We start from the raw sequence: 21,847 nt of genomic DNA, 5'->3' as shown, positions 1-21,847 counted from the left end.
TGGAGATGGAGTGCATTAAATCAGCTAAAAGGTAGAACGCACTGCACGCTTTTTTTTTATTCCGCTGTCTAATCCATACAAACAGAACAATAACTTTGTTTTCTGGGTTCTCTTAAAGAACCCTAAACACAAAGCTATGGATTACATGAACAACTGAGTGATGAGTTACTTAATCCCAATGAACTATTTATTCCCAGAAGCACTGTGGTTATTTATATTTAATTCAGTTTTCAGGGAGAAACATGAGACAATCTTTTCAGCTGATATTTAGTATTTAGTCTAAATACACACACGTCTAAGTCAAATGCTGGGAAATGCTTAAACTGTTTAAAATGTTTTTTTATTTTTAGGGGGTGGGGTCTCCTTGGCTTCAAATGAAAGCACACAGAGCATAAACAAGTGGGTGCATGTGTGTGTGTGTGTGTGTGTGTGTGTGTGTGTGTGTGTCTGTGAGAAACAAACTGTGAAAATCAGCTTAAATCAGAAAATCCATATATTTCATCGCTTGGCGGTTCAATTCCACTTAAATAATTCAACCGATGGCGCTCTCTTAATAAGGTGCCTCGCCCGGTCCACACACAGGCCCCCTCCCCACCCCCGCCCCCTCCCGTCCGATCCGTGTGGATTACCAGACGCCGGGCCTGATTTCACACGGGCTCAGGCTATTAACGCTTTGACCTTGGATTCCCACCAGGCAATTTGTCTGAGAGCCCCCGGATTGGGGCGGGGCCACGCGACTCCCCCTCCCTCCGCCCGCCGGTCAGCCTCCATCCCGACGACGAGAGGAGAGAGACACGCCGTCGTCTTTGCTGCTCAAGCGTTACACTTTAATTCCTTTGATGATCTGATCTTTAAACCCGCCCCCCCCCCCCACAACTATAAGTACATTTATTTTTGACAGGTGCGTTTTTTCTTTCTCTTCTTCTCTGTGGTTTGTCCACATTTGGCCCCCTTAAAGCTCCACCTACAGCTTGGTCTATACTGACGATACCCAATCGGAGGCCGGTGACCTTTGGCCTCGTTGGGTGACCTCTGGAGTCGACCTCAAGTCGCCGCCTGGAGACTTGATGAGTTATTCAATGCAGCAAACGGCCGGCACAGTGAATACCGAGTGTTCCTCCAGCTGAAGGACTTTTTCTAACCCTGTGGCCAAGAACACATCTAGAGGCCTTAAATTCTAAACGAGGCTCCTGGAGACCCAAGAAATCGCAGCACGACACTGAAACGTGCAACGGTATTTTGACACACGTTGCACCTTTAATCAATATTGAGCCTAAAAGAAATGTAAAAATTGAAAGTCCATATTGTGCGATTTGCATAACCTTTTGCCCTCGACGGCATGTGTGAAAGGGGGAGGAGGCGGCGTTGAAGCTAAACTGAAAAAGGGGCGGAGCCACGCGTGGAACATTGACGCGCCCGTCGCCAAAGCTTCACAAACGCATCAGTTAACCTCTGGGTCCATTTACTCCCCCTCCCCTTCATTGTCCGAGGCCCATCGCCGCCGTGCCTCCTCCCCCTTAACCCCCCTCCATTTGTTCTCCCATTTGTTTCCTCACCCGTTATCTCCAGTGGCCCAGCGACTGGTTATCAGAGAAAATTACACTTGTGTTGCAAACAAATAGCTTTTTACCCCCCCAACGCACACAAGTATGTCCTGTTGTATCGGGCTGTGAGAGCGCGGCGGATATGAGGCTCCAGTCGGCGAGCTCCCCGGCCCTGAAGAACGCACCTCCATTAAGGATTCAGGGGAGAGGTAGCCAACAGACAGCTGGGCCTAATGGCACCACCGGGCTAATGTGGAGCTAACACGCAGCACACACACCGATAAGAGCATGCACACACACACACACACACACACACACACACACAGACACTCTTAAACAGCACAGCCTATTGACGGACAGCGATGAGCGTATGTTCAGCTAACATGGCAAACAGAAATCACAAGAATATGGATTAAACATCAGCAAGTCTAAGCTCATATAATCACCGGGGGCTTAATAAGACTGATGCCCCCCCACGCACACACCCACACACACGCAGCAAAGAAAACCCACTTAGGCAATTAGTTTAAAATGCTTGAACAAAAAAATACCTCCAAGTGGTCTTTTTGATTGTCTACACAACTCAGCGGCTCGACTGCGTGACGCGGTTAATTCCGCTAATTGGAGACGGAGGGAGCTGCGGTCAATTATTGGCAAAATACAAAAGGGTTATTTCACGGAGAAGCAGACATCAAAAATAGATGTTTTAAGGCTCTCCTGGGATGAAAGACCGACTCAGTGGTGGATTCAGGTTGAAATGCTAAAGATAGTAGCGAAAAGCAACACATCAGAGTGGAAAGGTGAGCAGCTAGCGTAGCATAGAGGTGCTAATGTTCGATACCGGGAAAGCAGAACTAAAGATTTCCGATTGCGCCCCCCCCCCACTCCACCTTGGACTGTTCCTCTCAAGCAGTGAGGAGGGTGCAGAGGAAGCTAGGGACTCACAGGGGACGGTGCGCAGGTAGAGGTTGTCCCGGATGATCTGCTGCAGCTCGTGGTCCACCGAGCCCTTCTGGAAGCGCAGGTTGAGGTAGCGGCGCAGGTCCTTGTCTATCACGCCCCCTGGAAGAACACGAGGGACAGGAGTCAGTAATCACAATCAGACCTCCGCCTCCCCCCCCCCCCCCAACAACTACAGCCAACGCCGATGAACACTCCACCAACACCCGCATTGGTGGAGGTGTTAATGTGGAGAAATGTCTACAAATAAATCACCGGCGGCCTCCCCAGGGGGCTACTTTTCACTCCCTTTCTCCTCACCTGAGTCCCCCCCCCAACCCCCTCCCTCTCTCTCTCAGCGCTCCCAGTTCTGGGATAAGACTTCCACTTTAAACCAGTCTGTCAATCAGCGGGACGGGAGATGAATAAATAAAAAGGGGACAGAAGAAATGGAAGTGTGACTGATGGAAGGCAAGAGGGGACGGGGGGACATCGCACTCATACAATCACATATCAAGCAGAGACGGGACAGATGAGGGAGGGGGGGGGGGGGGGGGGTATTTAAGGGATTCCTCACGGTTTAACCAACACACTCGTCCTGGAGACGCAGAGAGACGGAGCACAGCTGAGGAGACATCCGTCTCACCTTCAGCGTCCTCCTTAAAGCGGCACCTTGGCTCCGTGCCACATAGCATTTCCCCCCCCCCCCCCCCCCCCCCGCATCTTTTTTTCCCTCTCCGTGATCCTGAGGCAGTGACATCAAAGCATGATGTGCCGGAGAGCACGCATGTGACACGCACACGTGCATCCTCACAGACACGACACGCTCGTCAAAAAACAACCTCGTCTAGAAGTTTTCCATCGTGCTGGGGAGACATTTTTATTCAGCATGTTGTGATTCTTCTGTCGTGTGAAACACACGCACACACACGCACGCACACACACACACACACACACACACACACACACACCATTGTGCGTTTATCCATCAGAGCTGAACTAACTCACGGAGCGCTGCACTCTAATTGTGCAAACCAGAATTACAGAGAGCAGCACGGACAGACAATCTCACATCAGCATGGGAGAAGAAGACAAACCAATGAATCTGCACACTGAGATGGTGAGCGCACACACACCCACACACACACACACACACACACATTAACACGCTTAATGGCACCTCTTCTGCGGACAGCGGCGGAGTAGATCCTTTTTTTCCACAGGTTTTGTAATGCAAAAATAATCTCCGCTGGAGGAAATCCGGCGCTGGATCTTTCCACGTTGTTGTCACCCCCCCCCCCCCCCCCCACTTCCAAGTACCGTCCTGTCCCTCGGTTCCCCAACTGTGTCTCTGTCTGTCCCCAAATCGTAGCCACAGCCACAGCCAGCGCAGGGAGAGAGGAGAGGAAAAACCCGGTTCACCTCTCTCTGCACTCCGCCGTGTGGAGGGATGAAGCGGGAGGCTGAGCGACACCAGGGCGAGGGGGGAGAGAGAGAGAGAGAGAGAGAGAGAGAGAGGAGGGAGGGGGGAGAGCGACCGTTGAAGCGCGGCTCCGGCGGTGGGGACCAATCTCACCGAGATCCCTCTTCTGACTTATTTATTTATATATTTCTCCCTTTCCCTCTCAGGTCCTGCGACGCCCCCCGTCTGCAGCGCCAGGCACTGCATCCGCTTTCCCCACGCGCCTCCCTCGGATTAAAAGTAACCCCCCCCTCTCCTCCCCACGACCCTCAAACAAGACCTCCCGCGGGGCGTATTAGTCATCTTCATGAGAGGTGTCCTTGGAGAAGTGGCAGCAGAGAGACACCAGACCAAGTGTCGTGATATATAACGTGATTCAAACAGTTTATTAGACACTAGAGCTTCTCCCTCCTGGTTCAGACGTACGTTCAGCATATGGTTGCCTGGGACGCGTTGTTGCCGAGTACAGCAGGAGCGTGCAGCATCTGAAGCTCAGCAGGTGTCATGTGATTCCCCCCGGGAGAGAGAGGGGGAGACACGGAGCAGCTGGGGCGGAGGGCGTGGAGGTGAAGGCACAGCGCCTTCAACGCACGGCCTTGATTAGTTCTTAATGCTTGAGTATGATGCCAACAACTCTGTGGTGAAAGTTGCCGAAAGTTTAAGAAAACCGACCGCCGTTGCCGCCGAGTTCACGGCTAATAATTAGACTCTCCACTTTCGAGCGAGGTCAGAGGTCACCAACCAGCGGATGACAGCGCTGCAAGAAAACCTCATCAACGCCGCAAGTCGTCCTCATCTGTATTCACTTTGGTGTTCAAGTGGTTTACGGCGCATGTTAAGTTATCAAGAACTACAGCGGTGGGAGGTTTCCACTGCGCGCGTGCGCACACACACACACACACACACACACACACACACGTTGGCAAGTTGGCTTCTCTCAACCGTCAGACGCTAGAAAATTAGCTAAAATTTAATTTTGGTAAAATGCGAGAGAGGCGATTAGAGTGTCTTTAGTTCCAGTTCCAGTTCTTTAGTTAATTAGGTCGTTCACTTCGTTTTCAGAGGCCAACTTTAACCGACTGATAACTGCTCCTTTCTCCATTCATGTATCCGCTCATTACCACTTAAGAGCTGCATCGTGCCACCTACCAGAGCTTTTACTGGAAGCGCCTTTCTCCCCAGCCATTAGTGCATCAAATGGAGAGAACGCGTTGAACACCACCTCTCCGTGTTTAGGGGGGATAGCAGACGGAATAAGACCCTGAACTGAAAAGGTGGGAGCCCGGAGATTCATTTGAGATTCAGCTCCGTGTGTGTCCAGTTGGTTTTGGTCACAACCGGAAATGATGTGATGTCATTGCGATGTCTACTGATGTCTCCGAGTGAGATAAAGAGTCTTTCCAAACATCTGACATTATTAAGCCGTAGGCCTCAGCGTGGGACTGCGATCGTTCTTTAATCGTGACGATAAACCCTTTTGACGCAGCATATAGGAATAAAAATGCAAATGCAAAAAGTATATAATGTGGCTTTTGAAGGACATTAACACGTCATTGAATCGATTGGCCCATTTCTGCCCGTCATTCATCCATCGTTTGTGGCTGCGGGAGTCAATACTTTCCAAACTGTGCCAAGACACATTATGTATGAACGCATGTGCCAGCTAATGACTCCGACAGTGAAAGCATTCTGGTCTTAACAAGACCTATTGCTACGCGCTACACGCTACAAGTCCCAGCTGTGGAGACTCTGGTGCAGATGTGTCTTGGATGGCACTGCTTGGCCGACAGTTTGGTTGCCTTGACAACAACCTCACTTCTACCAAAGTGACGTCATCGCCAGTCGATAAATATAAATATGGAAAACTTTGTCTGCATAAAGAAAATGCTCAAATGAAGAAAATCTCCCTGCTACATGAGTCAGTGTCCAAAATCGGTGTCGGTGCACCGCTACGAAGAACCAAACGAGTGGAGTCTCCCTGGAGCTGGACCCCCGGGGGCCGACTGAGAACCCGGAGGCTCATTCATATGTCACATATGGCCAATCCTCCTTCCTGAGCGTCGTCACGGTTACAGCACAGCTCTTGTGCGCCCCCCCCCCGCCTGCTGGGGCCGGTGTAACCCGAAAAAATAACCCAATCACAGCGCAGGAGCCGCTCCGCTCTGCCGAGCCCGGCGCCGCCGCTAATAGAAGCTTACGCCACGATTACGTGCGCCGGCAGAGATGCATTGTGGGAAAATGGCTCGACGCTGCTCTGTTCTATGTAAACGTTTCCTCGGCCAGCGCAGCGGGTGACAGCGGCGAGCTGTGGAGGATTCCTGTTTTTAATTATGTTTTAATGAACTGTGACAATGTGAGGCTGAGAGGGGAAATGTCAATGCAACGTTGGCTGGGGATTTCATTTTAAATGAGGGGGGATCGGCAGCAGGCCAGTACATTGACGTTGGCTTGATACACACACACACACACACACACACACAGACACACACACGCTGAATTCACAGGGGCAGAAGGTAATCCATCAGACACTTCGGTTTAAAGTGAGTTCCTCGTTCTTTTGCACCGACTCTCTCTCTCACACACACGTTTACATCTCATATTAGTCACCTAGAGTTACTTTACTTACTCTCAAAAGCTTTTTCTGGAGGGGGGGGGGGACCAAAGAGTAAAAGCCGCCGTGTGTGTGTGTGTGACCTCTGGGGTTATCATCAAACTCCAAGAGGGCGGCCTCGTCAGGTTGGACCCATCATGCATCCTCATCAGCTTTAGTCTGAATGTTTTGATGAGGCGACAAACTTCCTGTTCACCACCGATACTCTGATCACAACCGGACATTTGTCACGTGACGAATCGCCGGCTGCCCCCATGGCGGTCTGCTACACGGGGCTGCTGAACCAAAAAAAGAAGAGAGGAGTTCTGCAGTGCATGACTCGAAGCCAGCGTAACACTTCCTGCTCCGAGCATCTTCTCCAACAGGCTGCAAAGTACAAAGTTCATCCTTCAAGCCTCCTCCAACAAACCGCTCTCTGAGAGCTTCCTTCAGACGAGGTTATTGTCTTGGATGCTTTCTAAGGGAGGTGAGAGTGTAAAGGACCCGAGCGATTAGGAGGATGGACCGGACCAAGCAAACACCAACAACGCGGCTTTTGAAATCCACAGCGCTTTAGCACAGCGATTAACTGCAAAGCCCTCAAAACGCAGCCAGAGAAGAGCGACTTTTGAAAAAAACTAAAAAAACGTGCCGGTCTATTTCACCGATTACGACCGGGGTGCGTAGCAGCTTATTGATTTCCCTCGCTGGCGAGAGGCGGTTTAATTACGATCCGGGCGAGCGAACGCCGACGGGCTGACGGAAGACTCTCGCCGTGAAAGTACCGCAAACGCGCGAACTCGAGGCCATTTTGGGCTTCGCTGGAGGCTCCGTGCAAGTTGAGCTCAGTCTGAAGCGCCAGAAGCAGCGACGTGGCGCCTATTTAGCGGCCGCGCCCCCCCCCCCCCCCCGTGAAGTGCTTCATCTTCTTCTTGAGGACGAGAGGATTTGACAAAAAGGCCTCCGTGACTTCAAGAGCTGGGGAGGAAAGACTTTTCTACGCCCGGCCACACAAAGCCCGGGTCCCTCTCGTCTCTTCCTCCACGTATACTCTGAGCCCGCCCCTTTTCTAGAGGTCCAATCAAATGTAAAGGCGTTCATTTGAAAGAGCTCGCGAGAAATTTAAAGAGAAATAATGGTATTATTTACATGATAGTAGTATTATGTGTATATATATATATATATATATATATATATATATATATATATATATATATATATATATGCGCTGCTGGAGGCGATAAAACTTTTATTGTGGTTGTGAACTGTGTACGAGAGAAAACAAGCTATTTAAGGTAACCACCACTGTAAACTTATGAATATCTTAACAGAATAATGAATAATGAAAACAAGAAGTGGTTGTGTACGGAATCCGCGTTTTAGTCGCCCGAGTTCTGCTTCTCTGCGCCTCTCTGCGCGGCACGAGGGGAAGGTCCACCTGTCACGTCCCATCACTGCTGCATGCTGGTCCCAGTAGCTGAAGGCTGCAGACGACTCAAACTCCCACGGACAGCTCCATCGACTGGTTCGCCGCCGTCTCCCTCCGAACGGACGACTTTCTTTTTGTTCATGCGGTCTTGCGGAGACGCCCTGCAGCAGCCCACCAGCCCCCTCTCCACCCCCCCCCCCACCCTCGCCCCCGCCCTCCCCCGGGCGCCTCGGGGGCAGAGTGGGAACACGCAGGATGACATGCGATTGAGTCTCCAGCTCGGAGCCCTCCGCGGATGTGACTTCTTGCTCCGCAGTTCATCAGCGTCACTGTCAACACCCCCCCCCCCACGATATTACTCCCAGGGGTTGACCTCTGACCTCGCTGAACTGCTCTCTTCTTTGGTAAGGTTTACGGACGGAGCCGAGCCTCCATATTTCCTCTTCTTAGAGATTATACCTCGGTCCCCCCCCCCCACCTAACCCCCCGTGAGTGGAGCTCTGGAGAGATTCATCAGCAAATGGCTCCCTAACACCCGATCTCATTTATATGCAGATGAAATAAATATTGATGTGCCGCTCCGTTCTGCCTAATTGATGCGGGCGTCCTTGTATCACACGACCATTGGCGAGAGGCTCGCCCCCGTATACGACGTATCGGGCAAAACGAGGCGAGAGAGAGAGAGAGCGCTTAAATGGAACCCGCCCCCCAAAAAAGGAAAGCCAATAAAGTGAGGAGAGAGAGCGAGTGCCTGAGATGATTCATTGAGGGGTGGGTGTGTGGAGAATACAGATATCGACCGCCTCAGAATATCTCAAAGCACCGTCAGCCTGTCGGGACGAACCACTGAGAAACATTTGAGAGTTTCTGCATTAATACACGGCGGTTCTGGTCTGCATCCACTCCCAACATGCAACACTTCTAATTAGCACATTCATTCTAGTAATGGTGTGAAAAGGGCGCTTTGTGAGGTCAAAGTGACCTTCGGCCACCAAATTCTAATCAGTTCAACTTTGAGCCAAATATGAAAAAAGGTCTTGGAGTTCTTTGATTTATTGATTTCACGAGAAGCAGGGAATTAAATTGCATCTCAGGGACTGTGACCCAAATCCCCAAGTTCAGTCTGATCACAGTGAGATGAAGCAGATATTCACACCTGAGAAGCTGCGGTCAGAGAACGCTCGCACTGAGGGGGGGGGGTCGCTGCTTTATGAATCCCTTCAGAGACGAATCGTCTGGTAAACGTTCCTCTTCTGTCAGTCAGAACATCCACTCATCAACTGATCCCTTATGCTGTTAGTCCTCGGATTCTTTATTCCGGCACGTCGGCCTAATTACCGTCACCCTCGAATTGAGTTACCGTCCAATTATCGGACGGAGCGGGTCGGCTCGGCCCGCGTGATCAAAGCGCGACCGATTGGCAGGTGGGCGCCATTAGCCGGGGGAACCTGAAGGAAACGGCGAGCACGCGACACTTAAGGCGAGAGAGCTAATGCTCCCCGTCCGGCCTCCGGTGTCGTACTCAACGCCCACGTCAGCACGTTGCAGATTTTCGCCGGGTCATCAGAGGAGCGCCGTGACTTTATTTATTTAGTTGCGTGTTTGAGGCAAAAAAAAAAAAAAAAAAGACAAACTCTGTCCGACCCGACTTGACCCTTCGTCTTCTCTTCTGGTGAGCGACGAGATGCGAACACGAGTTGTTGGCACGGCGCATTAAACATTCATGCGACGCCGAGAGGCCGTTTGAAGACCGGATTCGCTCCTCGGCCCCCGTTTGGATTCCAGCAGCGAAAAGGTTCCTCGGCCTCGTGTTTCACGTCCCATTTCTCTCAGGCGCTTTCTTTTTTTTTAAGGTGAATGCTATTTCTGCATGCAGGTGGGTGCTTTGAGGAAGATGGCTGTGTAAGCACGAGAGTGTGTGTGTGTGTGTGGGGGGGGGGGGGCAACATCTGTGTGGCTCGACACTGCCATCTATGGGGGCTGAGGGGGTTTTAGGTGATGGAGATCCAGAGAGCAGATCGAACACAGAAAACATCCAGAGTGGCGTTTTCCAGCAGCCGATGATTTATTTATCCATCTATTGTGGGAGCGATGGGAGAGACCTTTTACCACAGCGCCACGCGAGCTGCCCTCCATTATTCAGGAGCCTTGAAAGTGGGGACTTTATACGGTGAAACAGAGCAGACGTCATAATGCAGAGCTCTCTCTCTCTCTCCTTCATCCCCGACGAGACTTTGATGTCTTTCTCTCGTCCAGGGATAAGAGGAAAAGGCTGTGTGGGGAGCCGAAATCAAATTTTAATGGCGGCATAATCACTTCTGATATAAAGACTTCATCTCCTCGCTGGCCTCCTTTTAACTTCTCCTCCTTTACGTTTCACCCTCGCTCTCCTCAGCTGCAGCACGCATGACATGTGCGCGAGGAAGGACCGGCCTCCGAGGGAGGAAGAGGTAACTCTTCACCGGTAGCTCAAGGAAAACATTTCTCAGGCGTCCTCATTTCAAAGTCGGCGGCGAGTGAATCAGGAACGAAAAAATAGGAACAATAAAGACGGCACACAGCGACGAACCATCTCAATCTGACGGCCGGATCACAGACACGGTCTTCATTTCGTCTCCTGTCAAAACCTGTCGGGTTCCATTACCTGCAGCAAGTGCCTCCCCGCCGCTCGGGGTGGAGGGGGTGGAGAAGGTGGGGAGGGGGGGGGGGGGGGGCTTCCGCGTGCTAATGGCTCGTCAACAGGCGGTGCCGCTGGAGGCTCAATTAGTTCACAAATGAGCGACTTCCATTTGAAGCCTCGGAGCGACTCAGAGATTACTCATCTCTCCCCGAAGGTGGCGGGAGAAAAAAAGAAGAAGCTATGAGATGCTTGCTCAGCACCGTCAGGGAGCGAATGCAGGGAGGGGGGGGGGTTCACACGACAGGAGGACGTACACACACACACACACACACACACGAGCACCGTTAGTAAAGCCCACCTTTCTTATCATTTTATGACACCAAGATAAAGTATTGCAGTTTAATCCCTCGCTGTCTTACTGTATGGATGTACAGTAAACAGCTCACACACACACACACACGCACACACACTGACTCGTGGAGGAGCTTCAGCCAGAGGCCTCTTCCCCCCCCTCTGTTCCCCCCCCCAGAGACAAATGGCTCTTCACATTCCCTCCGACAGGCTCGACGAGGACAGAATGAGCTCCTTCAGCGGCTCCGCCCACGAGGACGCGTCCGTCTCCCCCAAAACAAATCAGCTTCATTTCCACTAAGACGGATGCAAGGGAGGCGATCACAGCCCCCCCCCCCCCCCCCACGGCTCCAGATACGATAATAACACATTCACCCGACTATTGGGACACATTCATATGCCTGCTTCTGTCCTACGGAGCGAGACGGTGTTCAACACGCAGTTTTCAATTCCAGTATTCGCTTAATGACTTCTATTTTTCATTTGGATTGTCGGAGCGAGAAGTCAGATGCGAGAGAGTGTGAGAGTGATCATTTGGATAAAGGAGCGGCAGAGGTTTGTCAGACGTGAGCTCAGTGCCGAGTTAATGTGCGAGACTTCATTTTGAAGGAGGCAAAAGGGGCGGCGGGGGGGTGATGGAGCGAGCTCGTCACCCACTTATTTCTTCTCTGGAATAAACGCAGTGACAATGGCAGGTGGCCTCCACCTCCCTGGTCACTTTGGCCCCAATGAAAGCGATTTGATGAGTTTTTCATCGCAGCAATCAAAGATGATGCACTACAGAAATGCATAAAAAGGTGTGCAGAGTTTTACCGCCGGGGGCCTTTACGGGCTTCGGGGGGACGAGACGAGGACGGCAGCTGGTGCACAGACACGGACAGAAAAACAAGTAGAAGTAAAAATAGGTGAAAATAAAAGAGGCTAAACACCCAATCGGTGAGCTACTGAAGGTTTCAGGTAAGTTGTTGTTTCATGAACTTCATGAACTGTACTATTCACTGGCTCTCATTCTGGTTTGCAGCTAAATGCAGAAAAACGCTCTTTGTCAAGACTTGGGGAAATATGCTCGCCACAATAAGAGCTCGCTTACTGGATACAGCGAGCAGGAGAACGCTCAGTCAAACTCGTGTGTATTCCTGTAACCCTGATATTACAAAAATATTTCACTTTGTTTTCTTGGCTTCTGCTTCTCTGGCAATCAGAAGCTTCTTTTCCTCGCTCATATGCGTCGGCTCTGTGCAGGTTATTGTCGTTTGTGTATTGATACTGTATGCGCCTCAATGTGTAAGACGTTAATAAAGTGTTAAACTCTGTTAAAAAGGATTATGAGGGTGAAAAATATAGTCACCACCTCGTCGTTATGCTTTAAATGTCCAGCTTGTTCCCGTGGTAATGGACAGAAACACACAACCCCAGGAATCATATTAGACAGCGACAGCCTCGACGTCCCTCTTGGGCAACACTTCCATGTAATTGGTCAGTAATTAGATGACCGGGATTCATCCCACCGGCTGATTAATTGCTCGCAACGATGATTCGGCCTGCCGCCTCCCGTCCAGGTGGTAACCATGGCGATGAAAGTGGTGCACTTGAGTGAATAGGGAGGCGTTGGCTGTACATGCACGGCGGCTGCTCCTCTGAGGTGATTTATCAGAAATACTCCCGTACCTGCTAGGTGTGGAAGCCCGAATGAAGCCAATCAAGAGGATGTCGGACTCTTTGCTGACCTCCAAACTGCTACAAACAACGCACGCCTCCACGTGTGAGGCTTGATTTCTGGATATAAAAAGAGCCGGGTTTTGGGCTGAAGGCCCCACAAAGCGATAACAGGCCATTAGCATCTCTGCAGACGGTAACATCTGGAGCGGGTTGGCATCCATCACACACACACACACACGCGACATCGGCGAGGGACTGCTCGCGGAGATGCGATGATAGCCCGCTATCGCTGCTAACCCCCACAGCTCCAACAGATGATGCGGTGATGGAAACGTGCTGACACGCACAGCCTGGAGACGATGGAGACGAATGGAGACGAATGGAGACGATGGAGACGAATGGAGACGGCCGACCGAGGCAAACATGCGGATTCAGACGCCTCAGGGGAGCTGTTTTGGTTAAAGAGCACAGCGAAGATCCGAGTGTTTGGTTAGTGACATTAACACTGAAAGCAGTGTTTAACAGACATGTGTGTGTCTGTGTGTGTGTGTGTGTGTGTGTGTGTGTGTCTCAGTGTGCAACCTGGCATGACTGCGCTTTGGGGGCAATGGCTGTCAAATGAATTGTGAGCAGCTTGGTGCATCCTTTTTAATACCGGCAGATCTTTCCATATTTCTTGTGCTGCGTGTTTTTCCATTAAAAATAAAAACATGTGTTAATAATACACTTATTTTGGATTCAAAAAGGGGACGCGTGTTGACTTCTAAGCTAACACCACCGCTGAGACTGTCATCGGGATTTACAACCACGAACAAGAGCAGCAACGAGAAGAGGAAAAAAAATCCAAAAAAACAAATAACCGGTCTGCTGCAGAGCAGATGGACGAGTAAGTGCAAATCACTCCCAGCATATGTGTCCTCGTCGGCCAAGTGAGAGACACAAAAAATTGGAGGTGTTCGGTAATGTTGCGGGGGGGGGGGGGGGGGGTGAGCTCGCACAATCTGCACGACTTGTGCGTGTCAGTCGTCTGTTTCTGCAGCACTTCTTCACTAAAGCAACGTTTACCGGGGAGAAACCATTCGCCACACTGCGAGCAGCCCCCCAGGAGCACGGCGGACATGATGAAAAGACACGCGTCCATCCCGCCTCGTCGTCCCGGCATGAGGGACAACCACCGGCCCTGAAGTCTTTAGCTGCCGGCGTGGATGTGGCACCGAGCGAGGAGACAAATGGGAGCTGGAATTCCCCCGACTGATGACTCCCGTTGTCCGTAAACATGTGTTTGGTTTCAATTCCATCAGACAGAAGAAATTCTGTGTGTGTGTGTGTGTGTGGTAAGAAACCAGGTGTTGTCCACGCAGAGATTGATACGGACGGAAGTAGCCACGGCAAAAGGAATGAAAGGATTCATGGAAAGATCACAGCCTGCAGCAATTTGACATTTCTCAGGAAACCTTATTTTTTCGTGTGTCAGAGGAAATTTAGAATGCGCCGCTTCGCCCGAATCTGATCCGCCGGGAGCGGGCGCCTCGACTTGATTGCGTTGTGAAATTTTGGGCGCACGCCGCCCAGCTCCCATCTGAGGGAGTGAAATTAGGGGTTCGATGCAGAAAGCCGGCGAGCTCAAATGATCAAAAAGGTTGAAAACAGGATTCCACAGCCGCTCCCCATCCTAGCTTAGCATTGTTAGCACTGCTAACGGTCCACTGATATTGCATGTCTGATAGCTATGCTGCTGGCCTGGCAAATAAGAGAAGGATTTAAAGCTGGATAAACAAGCGTTTATAAATCAGCCTTAAATCGACGGGAAAGAGAATCTCAACCTTAAAATTTGCTCTATTTGCATCATCAGAAAAGACGGGCGAATAATAAGTACGTTATCCGTCGCTGGGCGTATTTGGACTGGACCAGAAGCTGGGCAGCCCTGAAGGGACATTAAGAGCATTGCTGCTTCAGTCAAACGCTCCACCTGAGAGGGAAGGAACGTCTCCTGGGCCCCCGCCCCGCCACCCCCCCCCCCCGCCCGACGGCAGCGATGCACAGTCCTCTGTTTTTCGCGAGATCTCGGATTGCGGCGAGCTGCTCCTGTCGCAGGGAGATTTTAATTGCTTTAAGCTAATAAGTTTTTTTTTAAAAAGACAGAAGTTTAATAAATGCCCGTCTGTCTGCCCGTTGGTTTGCGACCGACGACTCACGAGCACCGAGCTGCCGTCGCCGTGGCAACGGGAACCTGAGCGAGGGCCGGATGAGTGAAACGCCGCCTTTTTAGAATCACAATGATAATATTTAGTGTGGCTCCACCGAGACGTCATCCACACCAAGTGTTGCATCCACACCCTGCCCACCAAAGTATATTAAACCGTAGAGGAGTGCAGATGTTGGGGTCACCAGATTCGTCGAATAATAGAAAAACATTTTAGAAATGTTCCTTCTTCATTTATGGATGATCATTGAAACAGATGGTTCCAATTATAGGTGATAAATCCAACCTGTGGTGATGTGTTGCATCGGTTAAGTCCTGAGCTCTCCACTAGAGCAACTTTGTGAAGTTGGATGCTGCTACAAAGAGACATAAAATGACCATTTCATGGGGAGGAACAAAGCTCAACGTCATGCACATTCCTTCCCCCGGTCCCCGCCGATGGAAGGACGCCATTTCTGAAGTGAATACAACAAAGAGAGTTGATTTTGTTAAAGCTGCTGCCTCTTTGTGTCCGTCTGGGGGTAAATAATCAGACACTCTGGTGCCATTTAAACATCAGCGCGCACAGAGGCAAGTGAAGCCGCCACGTTCTGGCTCGGGTCGTTCACACGGAGGACTCGACAACGTGCCATTACTCTTAGTGACGCCTCATTAAATCTCAACAATCTGTTCCAAAGTGACTCGTTACATCCCGGATCACAGAACCGATTCAAGCCATTCGTTCCTGGAACACTTCAGACACGAGGAAGCAACGAAAAGAAAAGGAAGGAGAACTTCTCCTGGTTGTGCTCATTTCAGAGAAGGGAGGTTCTGTTTAAAGAGCCGCTGAACCCGGAGGTGTGAGCGCCGCGGGCCCGGCTGCTGGTCTTGCCGATTCTTCTCGGCCCTGATCTTTGGAGAGAGAGAAGCGGGAACAACGCGTTCCGGGAAAGCTTAGATGAGGTTGCACATCTGTCACGAGCGCCAACTTCTCTTTTGTTTTTTTCCGCTCCAGCTGCATTCTTTACATTCCAGCGAGAGCGACTCCTTTTTGAGGAGGAGGAGGAGGATGAGGAGGGGTTTAAAAAGCTGTCAAAGCGGTTTCCTCAATCAGTGCAAAGCTTAACCGCCTCATCGCCAGCTGATCACCTCCTCGGGGACACACTAGTGCAATGAGACAACTTTATTAAAATGCCCTGATGTGGTATCTGACAGAATAAGTCCTTAAGAAACCTCGTTACGCCACCCGATGGCGGACGGTCATCGACCAAAACGCGCTTCGCTTGAGCAGCAGACAGACTGAAGTCCCGGATTAATTATCTCACTAAAGCAATCTCATTTCATGAAATCAAAGAAATGCAACTAATGTGAAGAGATCACGGCGCGCAGATCACGTGTGGACGTTTCATTCGCCCTTCCGGGCCGTCGCCGGCCCTTCCCCGGCAGTGGAGGAAGCCCTGCGGGGCCGCCGTAGACGTTTAGGCGACTGTGCGTATCTGCTTGACCTCATTAGCACGGCGGGCCGGAGCCGAGTCCGTGTGCCGAGTCTGCACTTCTCCCCCTGCTACTTTAAACACTTCCCTGGAAGGAAGCGCGCCGGCTCCAATGAATCGAGAGGGGGGTCGGGTGGGGGGGGGGGATTCATGGATTCAGAGATTCATGCGGCGTACACGCTTTGAATTTCACAAGCTTTAAACACGCAGCACACCGTTGCGCGTGATTATAGCTTGTGGAATAAAAGCTACCAACTCCTCGAAGGAGGGAACTGTCTAATATTGGCATCTGCTCTCATCTCACCTCCCTCCCGTTGGGGGCCGGCGCTGCACCCCGGCTTTCGCCCGCAGATTCAGGAAGAATCAGAAGGAGAAAGAAATCTCTCGGCGGGAGGTCCGGCTGTTGGAGGGTCCGCATGGCGAACAGCCGGCGGCGTGAGAGCCCCAGAGGGAGTAGATGTGAGGGGGGGGGGGCGGCGGGAGAGGAGGTCCCTCGTCAGAGTCACAATGCGTCGCTCTCGGCCTGAACGCGGTCCGTCCGCCACAGGAGCCCCGGGTGGGGGGGGCCCATGTGGTCATTCTGAAGTGACCACATGTCACCACATTCTCCTTCTGTTGAAGGAGCGGCTAACCGAGGCCTTCCGGGCCCGAGCCAGATGCCACTGGGAGAAACCGGCGGTGCCACAGGAGTCCGCCGCAGCGCTCGCAGAGCGGAAACGCGGTCCGGTCGCCTCGAGTGGCCTCAGTACACCAAAAGGACCACTTGGCTTCAGTACACCAGTGGGACAGCCGGAACCAGCTGGAAACGCAACGTTCAGCAAGTGCAAAAGAGCGACGTGCACCGTCCAGGTCGGGAAAAAAGAACCCAGTGTGCATCAGATCATAAAACAAATTATTATTATTATTATCATCCGCGAGCAGCAGCTACAGTCCAATCATTTTCGGCTGAGTAGTGGGTTTGATTTATTCTCCGTGATCAACACGAGGGTTGTAAACAGTGACCTTTCTGTGTATTTTCACTAGAAGGAGAAAAGAATAAAAAAGGTACGAATCCCATATTAATGGCGGAGGAGTAAACTGGCAGACGCAGAACAGACGGAGGATAATTGCACCTTCAATTTTCTCTCCATTCTCCTCATTTCATTGAAGTCCATTTTTCTCACGTACTGCCTACAGACTGAGAGAAAATGACAAAAAGGGGGAGCAGAATGAGAGGACGGGTTGAGGGGACGGTATGGGGGGGGTATTAGGCAAAGGGATATTAATGCCGCAGTTAAAAGCAACAGCAGTGAAAGGAGGGTTTTTGTATTTGATGATTGCCGGAGGGAATCAGGTGGGGGGGGCACTTGACTTGTCGTCCCGCTCGTCGCATGATGATGACGATGATGATGATACGTCGCGTGGGCAGCAGGGAGAGAGGCCGCGCTCTCCTCTGACCTTCGGCCTGATTACCGCATACCCGCCGGTTCTGTGCGGAAGGATGGAGGACGGTGGGACGCCAGACTGGTCCTCTTTGGTACCCCCACCCCCCCCCGTGGTGCAGAGGCAGCACAGCAGGGCTCCGCTGCCCGGGGACATGGAGAGACTGGTGTGAAGCGGGGGTTGGGGGGTGGAGGGGGGGGGGTGCTAGCATGCGTTCTACATCCACAGCGCTCCTCATCACCGGCTGCCAATCTCCTTCACTCCACGGAGACCTTTTCTTTCTAAGTCAATAGATTTCAGGACGGAACGCTGATCCCGCAGCCCCATGAGTTTTCTATCATCAGTCGAGTCGAAAGTTTTCCTGCTTTCTACCACGAAATGGAGCTCAGAACGTCTGACTCTGCACCGGGGGGAGTCAAAGAGGGCATATTTTGGACAGCATATTTTTAACGCGCGAGAAGCTGCAGGAGCATAAAATCAATGTTTAAAGAGACGGAGCACGGGGGGGGGGGGGGGGGGGGGGATAAGAGCCGAGGGCGCGGCCACAGTTCGGCGCGGCCCAAAGAGGCTTCGGCTCTTCACCCCGGCAGCAGGACAAACGAGAGCGCCGCCTCACGCTACAGATTTTAACCTCAGCGAACGAAGCAGCAGGAGAAAAATGAAATGGTTTCCTGTGAGCCGTCGGTAACTTCGTCGATCGCTGCGTGCTGCAGGCTTAGTTTGCACTTGTCCATCTGTGGTGTTTAGGGCTACATTTGGTCATTATTAAGAAGGACAGTGAATCATTTGAGTGACAGCCAATAAAAATGATATATCGAATAGGGGTGTAGCGATTCATTCTAACAACGATTCGCGATTCATGGTTGCCGATTCGATTCATGGACGATCTGGATTAATTTAGAACGATTCGATTCGATTCAGTGACTTGAAATCGATTCAGTAACTTTACTGGACAGTGCAGGCAAAGTTTCTCAGATCCCTGTTGTTTCTTGTAAGGAAATCAGGTTTAAATTAATTATGGATATTATAAACAAGCAAACAACAATTAATGGCAAATGTATTAACCTTTTATTTGAATCAAGTGCCATTTTCAATGTAAAAATTACACAATAATTACAATGTTTGGATCAATTCACAGAACCCCGGATTTTCAACCACATTGTAGGGTCGCATGTCTTTACAGGTAAACTTGGCAAGTGTTACTGTGATGTTGAGTTTGGTGCTGGCGAGGCCCGAGGCGTCTGCAGAGCTGCAGTTACCTGCTGCTGCTGCAGCGGTGACGCTGCTAGAGGTCCTGACTGTCAGCGTTGTTTAATCCCACGGCGCCTTAGTAGACGGCCGGAAAGATTCGTCGTGTTCCCGTGTTTTTTATTTGGCTTCTACATATTCTACAAACAGCGACCGACTTATTTAGAACACCTCCGTGTTTGAAAAAGCCAAAATGTTTCCACGCGCTGGATCGATAAGTTGGTTTGTAAATGTCTCGCTCGCAGTCGTCTCCTCCACGCGGTGTTTTGTTGTTGTTCAGAGTTTCGCGCGCCTGCCGCTGCGAACTGATGACGTCACAGACAGGCAGACTGAATCGAGTAACGTTTAACGTGTCTAAAGTGCTAAAAAACAAACAAACAAACAAACACGCATCCATGCCATTTTTGTGCTTAAAAAAGCAGAAATGCAGCATGACATTCAGAACTATAAACTAATCAGTGTAAAATCACTGTGTTGTCTTGGACTTGGAATGCGTCCAGTGAATCAGGTGAGAGTCTATTGAATTAAAGCAAACGCTGCTATTCATTCTCATTCATTCTCTCGTGATGCAATAAGTTGTACTTTGCAGTGCAAAATGATACTTATATCATTTTAAACGTTTTATTTCCTTTTTTTTTTAAATCTATTGAGCCTCTTTTACTCTTGTGCTTTTTTATTCTAGAAGAAACTCCTAAATAAAAAAAAAAGCACAAATTCTGGGAAGCGAATCGACTGGAAATGAAAGTCACGTGACGTGGACACGAGGAACTGGTTGACAGATGTGTGGCAGAGGAAGCGTGTGCTGACGAGTCCGCTATGCTCGTCACTCAAATTACTACCACAGCGGTGCGCAGGTATTGATCCTCCGGTGTCTCTCTCTCTCTCGCGCTGTCACTCCGTCCCGCGGCCAGGACGTCTTCCAGAAGATCCCTCGCTCTAAAGGGAGGCGTGGACGGGCCGAGAGGTCAAAAGTCTTTTCATCTCACAAACCCATTTAAAAGGAGCCGCTCTCAGCTCCCGGCGGAGGACGGGATGAGATGAGCGAGTGAGAGCGCGAGAGAGAGAGAGAGAGAGCGCGAGACGGTGCTAAATATGTTAAATAAAACCGCTTTGTCCCAGGAGCTGCGATGTGAGCTGGCTTCAGAGGCGGATGGAGGTGACCTCGCTGGAGGCAAAGCTAAGGAAGCTAAAAGCTAGTACGGGACTTGAAAAGGAGTCCCCCCCCCCCCCCCCCCCCCCGAAAAAATGTTTGTCCTCGAGGGCCGGTGAATCCAGTGAGATGTGATTAGCGGGCAGACTGTTCCAACGTTTATTGAGCGGCGATGCTGATAATGCGTCCGGTCGCCTCTCGCGGATCCATAATGCACGGCGGTGAATCAATGGCTCGTTTACACTCTCGCCGCCGCGGACGCTTCGTCTCGTCACACACTGCTGCTCCGCTCGCTTTTCCGGAATGCGGCCCTGGCTTGTTGGATCGATGTATTTATTGAAATCGCACAATCGATCTTTAGTACTCCCTGAAAATCCAGTTGGGTTTGAGTTGTGGATTTTGTTTTTAGGTCTCACGCTGCCATCAAAATCGGCTGGTAAAAAAAATGGGAAGAACACTTCACACTGCTCACGTAGTTAATGTTAATTACAGCTGCTGGCTTAGAAAAAGGTCAATTCCCAAATGTCACTGTGATTCCACAAAAATAAAGATTTCACACAAACACACACACTCATAAAACTCATCCGCATTAAAAATTAAAAGCTGTTGAGCCGAGAGACGAGCGGAGACCAGACGGACCAATCACAGCGTCCGCCCCCCCCCCCATACCGTATCGATCGCTCTCTCTTTTGGTGAATCAGCAGGTCACCCGATTTCACCCTCCCCAACGCCGCCCTCCAAAAGACCCCATTCAGATCTCATTCATCTTCTGTTCTTCCCCAACTTGAAATATTAAATCTTACAGTATCTTCTACAAAGGACAAGGCTGCCACATTGTTGCAGGTGGCAGAACGGCCACTTGACGATTCCCGACCCCGATGTTGACGGTCAGCGGTGTTCCTCTTTGTGGCTTTGGTGGAGTTTTTGGAGGAGGAGGAGGAGGAAGAGGAGGAGACTGAAAGAGACTGACGGCTCCACCTTCTAGATAAACAAAAGACTTCGAAGTTTCGATTTGTGGCCAGGAGACATCTCTGGTAGAAGGAGGTGTGGATGAGATTTGACGTCCTGCAATAGAGCGGCCAAAAAACCCTCCATCATTCAGCCCACGCGAGCTGGCTCTCCTCCACCACAGGTAAACACACACACACACACCTGCTGACACCTAAAGTGTGGCCAACATTTGGGCGCGCTGAGGTGGAACCTCAAGATCCTTGTAAACACCAACGAGCGTTTCAATCCAACTGCGTTTAGCGCGTCCAGGAAGCAGAGCCGCTGGTTCAGAAGGAACTGGGAGCCAAGCACGCTGGAGCCGTCCGGACGGGTTTCCACACCAATAACCAAATATCTCACCTGTTTGTCATCACAGGACCCCCCCTAATCCCCCCCGCCAGCGCTCAGGGACACTGGACTGATAACCTCTGAAAGTCAGATCGAGGACTCTTCTAATGGTTTCCTCGACTGTTTTGTCTCACTTCTCTCCTCAAATATCTGAAGTCTTGCTCTTTTGATATTTCATTTTTTACTGCTGATCAGACCGAATCAAGAATCTGAAAGCAACCCTTTTAGTTACGGAAAACTCTAATGGCCAATCGACCTCATTTGAAGGTTTTCCTTTGGGTAACATGGTTATTTAATGAACAAGATTTAAACATCGATAGTGAGAATACGTGCCGGCTGCACGAGGCTTTGAATTTCAATCCTGAAAAAAAGCCGTTCTTCCAATTATGCGCATGGTGTGTATAAGACACGCTGTTGTCC

General features: G+C 50.7%; 1 protein-coding gene across 18 annotated transcripts in view; it reads right to left on the bottom strand.

Annotated features, from left to right (window-relative positions):
• magi2a (membrane associated guanylate kinase, WW and PDZ domain containing 2a) overlaps nt 1–21,847 on the bottom strand; it is a 95,036-nt gene that overhangs the window by 68,092 nt on the left and 5,097 nt on the right. For 16 of the 18 annotated variants that reach the window (XR_013467284.1, XR_013467285.1, XR_013467286.1 and 13 more), the window contains exon 2: nt 2,490–2,606. Coding sequence is in view for 13 of the 18 variants with exons in the window: in XM_078100421.1 (XP_077956547.1) it covers nt 2,490–2,606 (117 nt within the window). In the remaining 5 variants the exon portion in view is untranslated. Of the gene's footprint in view, nt 1–2,489; nt 2,607–3,663; nt 3,930–21,847 lie in introns of those variants that run through there. The other 2 variants (XM_078100422.1, XM_078100425.1) reach the window with 1 other exon arrangement.

Source organism: Gasterosteus aculeatus, chromosome 4, assembly GCF_964276395.1.
Source record: "Gasterosteus aculeatus chromosome 4, fGasAcu3.hap1.1, whole genome shotgun sequence".
Classification (NCBI taxonomy): domain Eukaryota; kingdom Metazoa; phylum Chordata; class Actinopteri; order Perciformes; family Gasterosteidae; genus Gasterosteus; species Gasterosteus aculeatus.
This window is presented reverse-complemented; position numbering and strand designations above follow the sequence as displayed.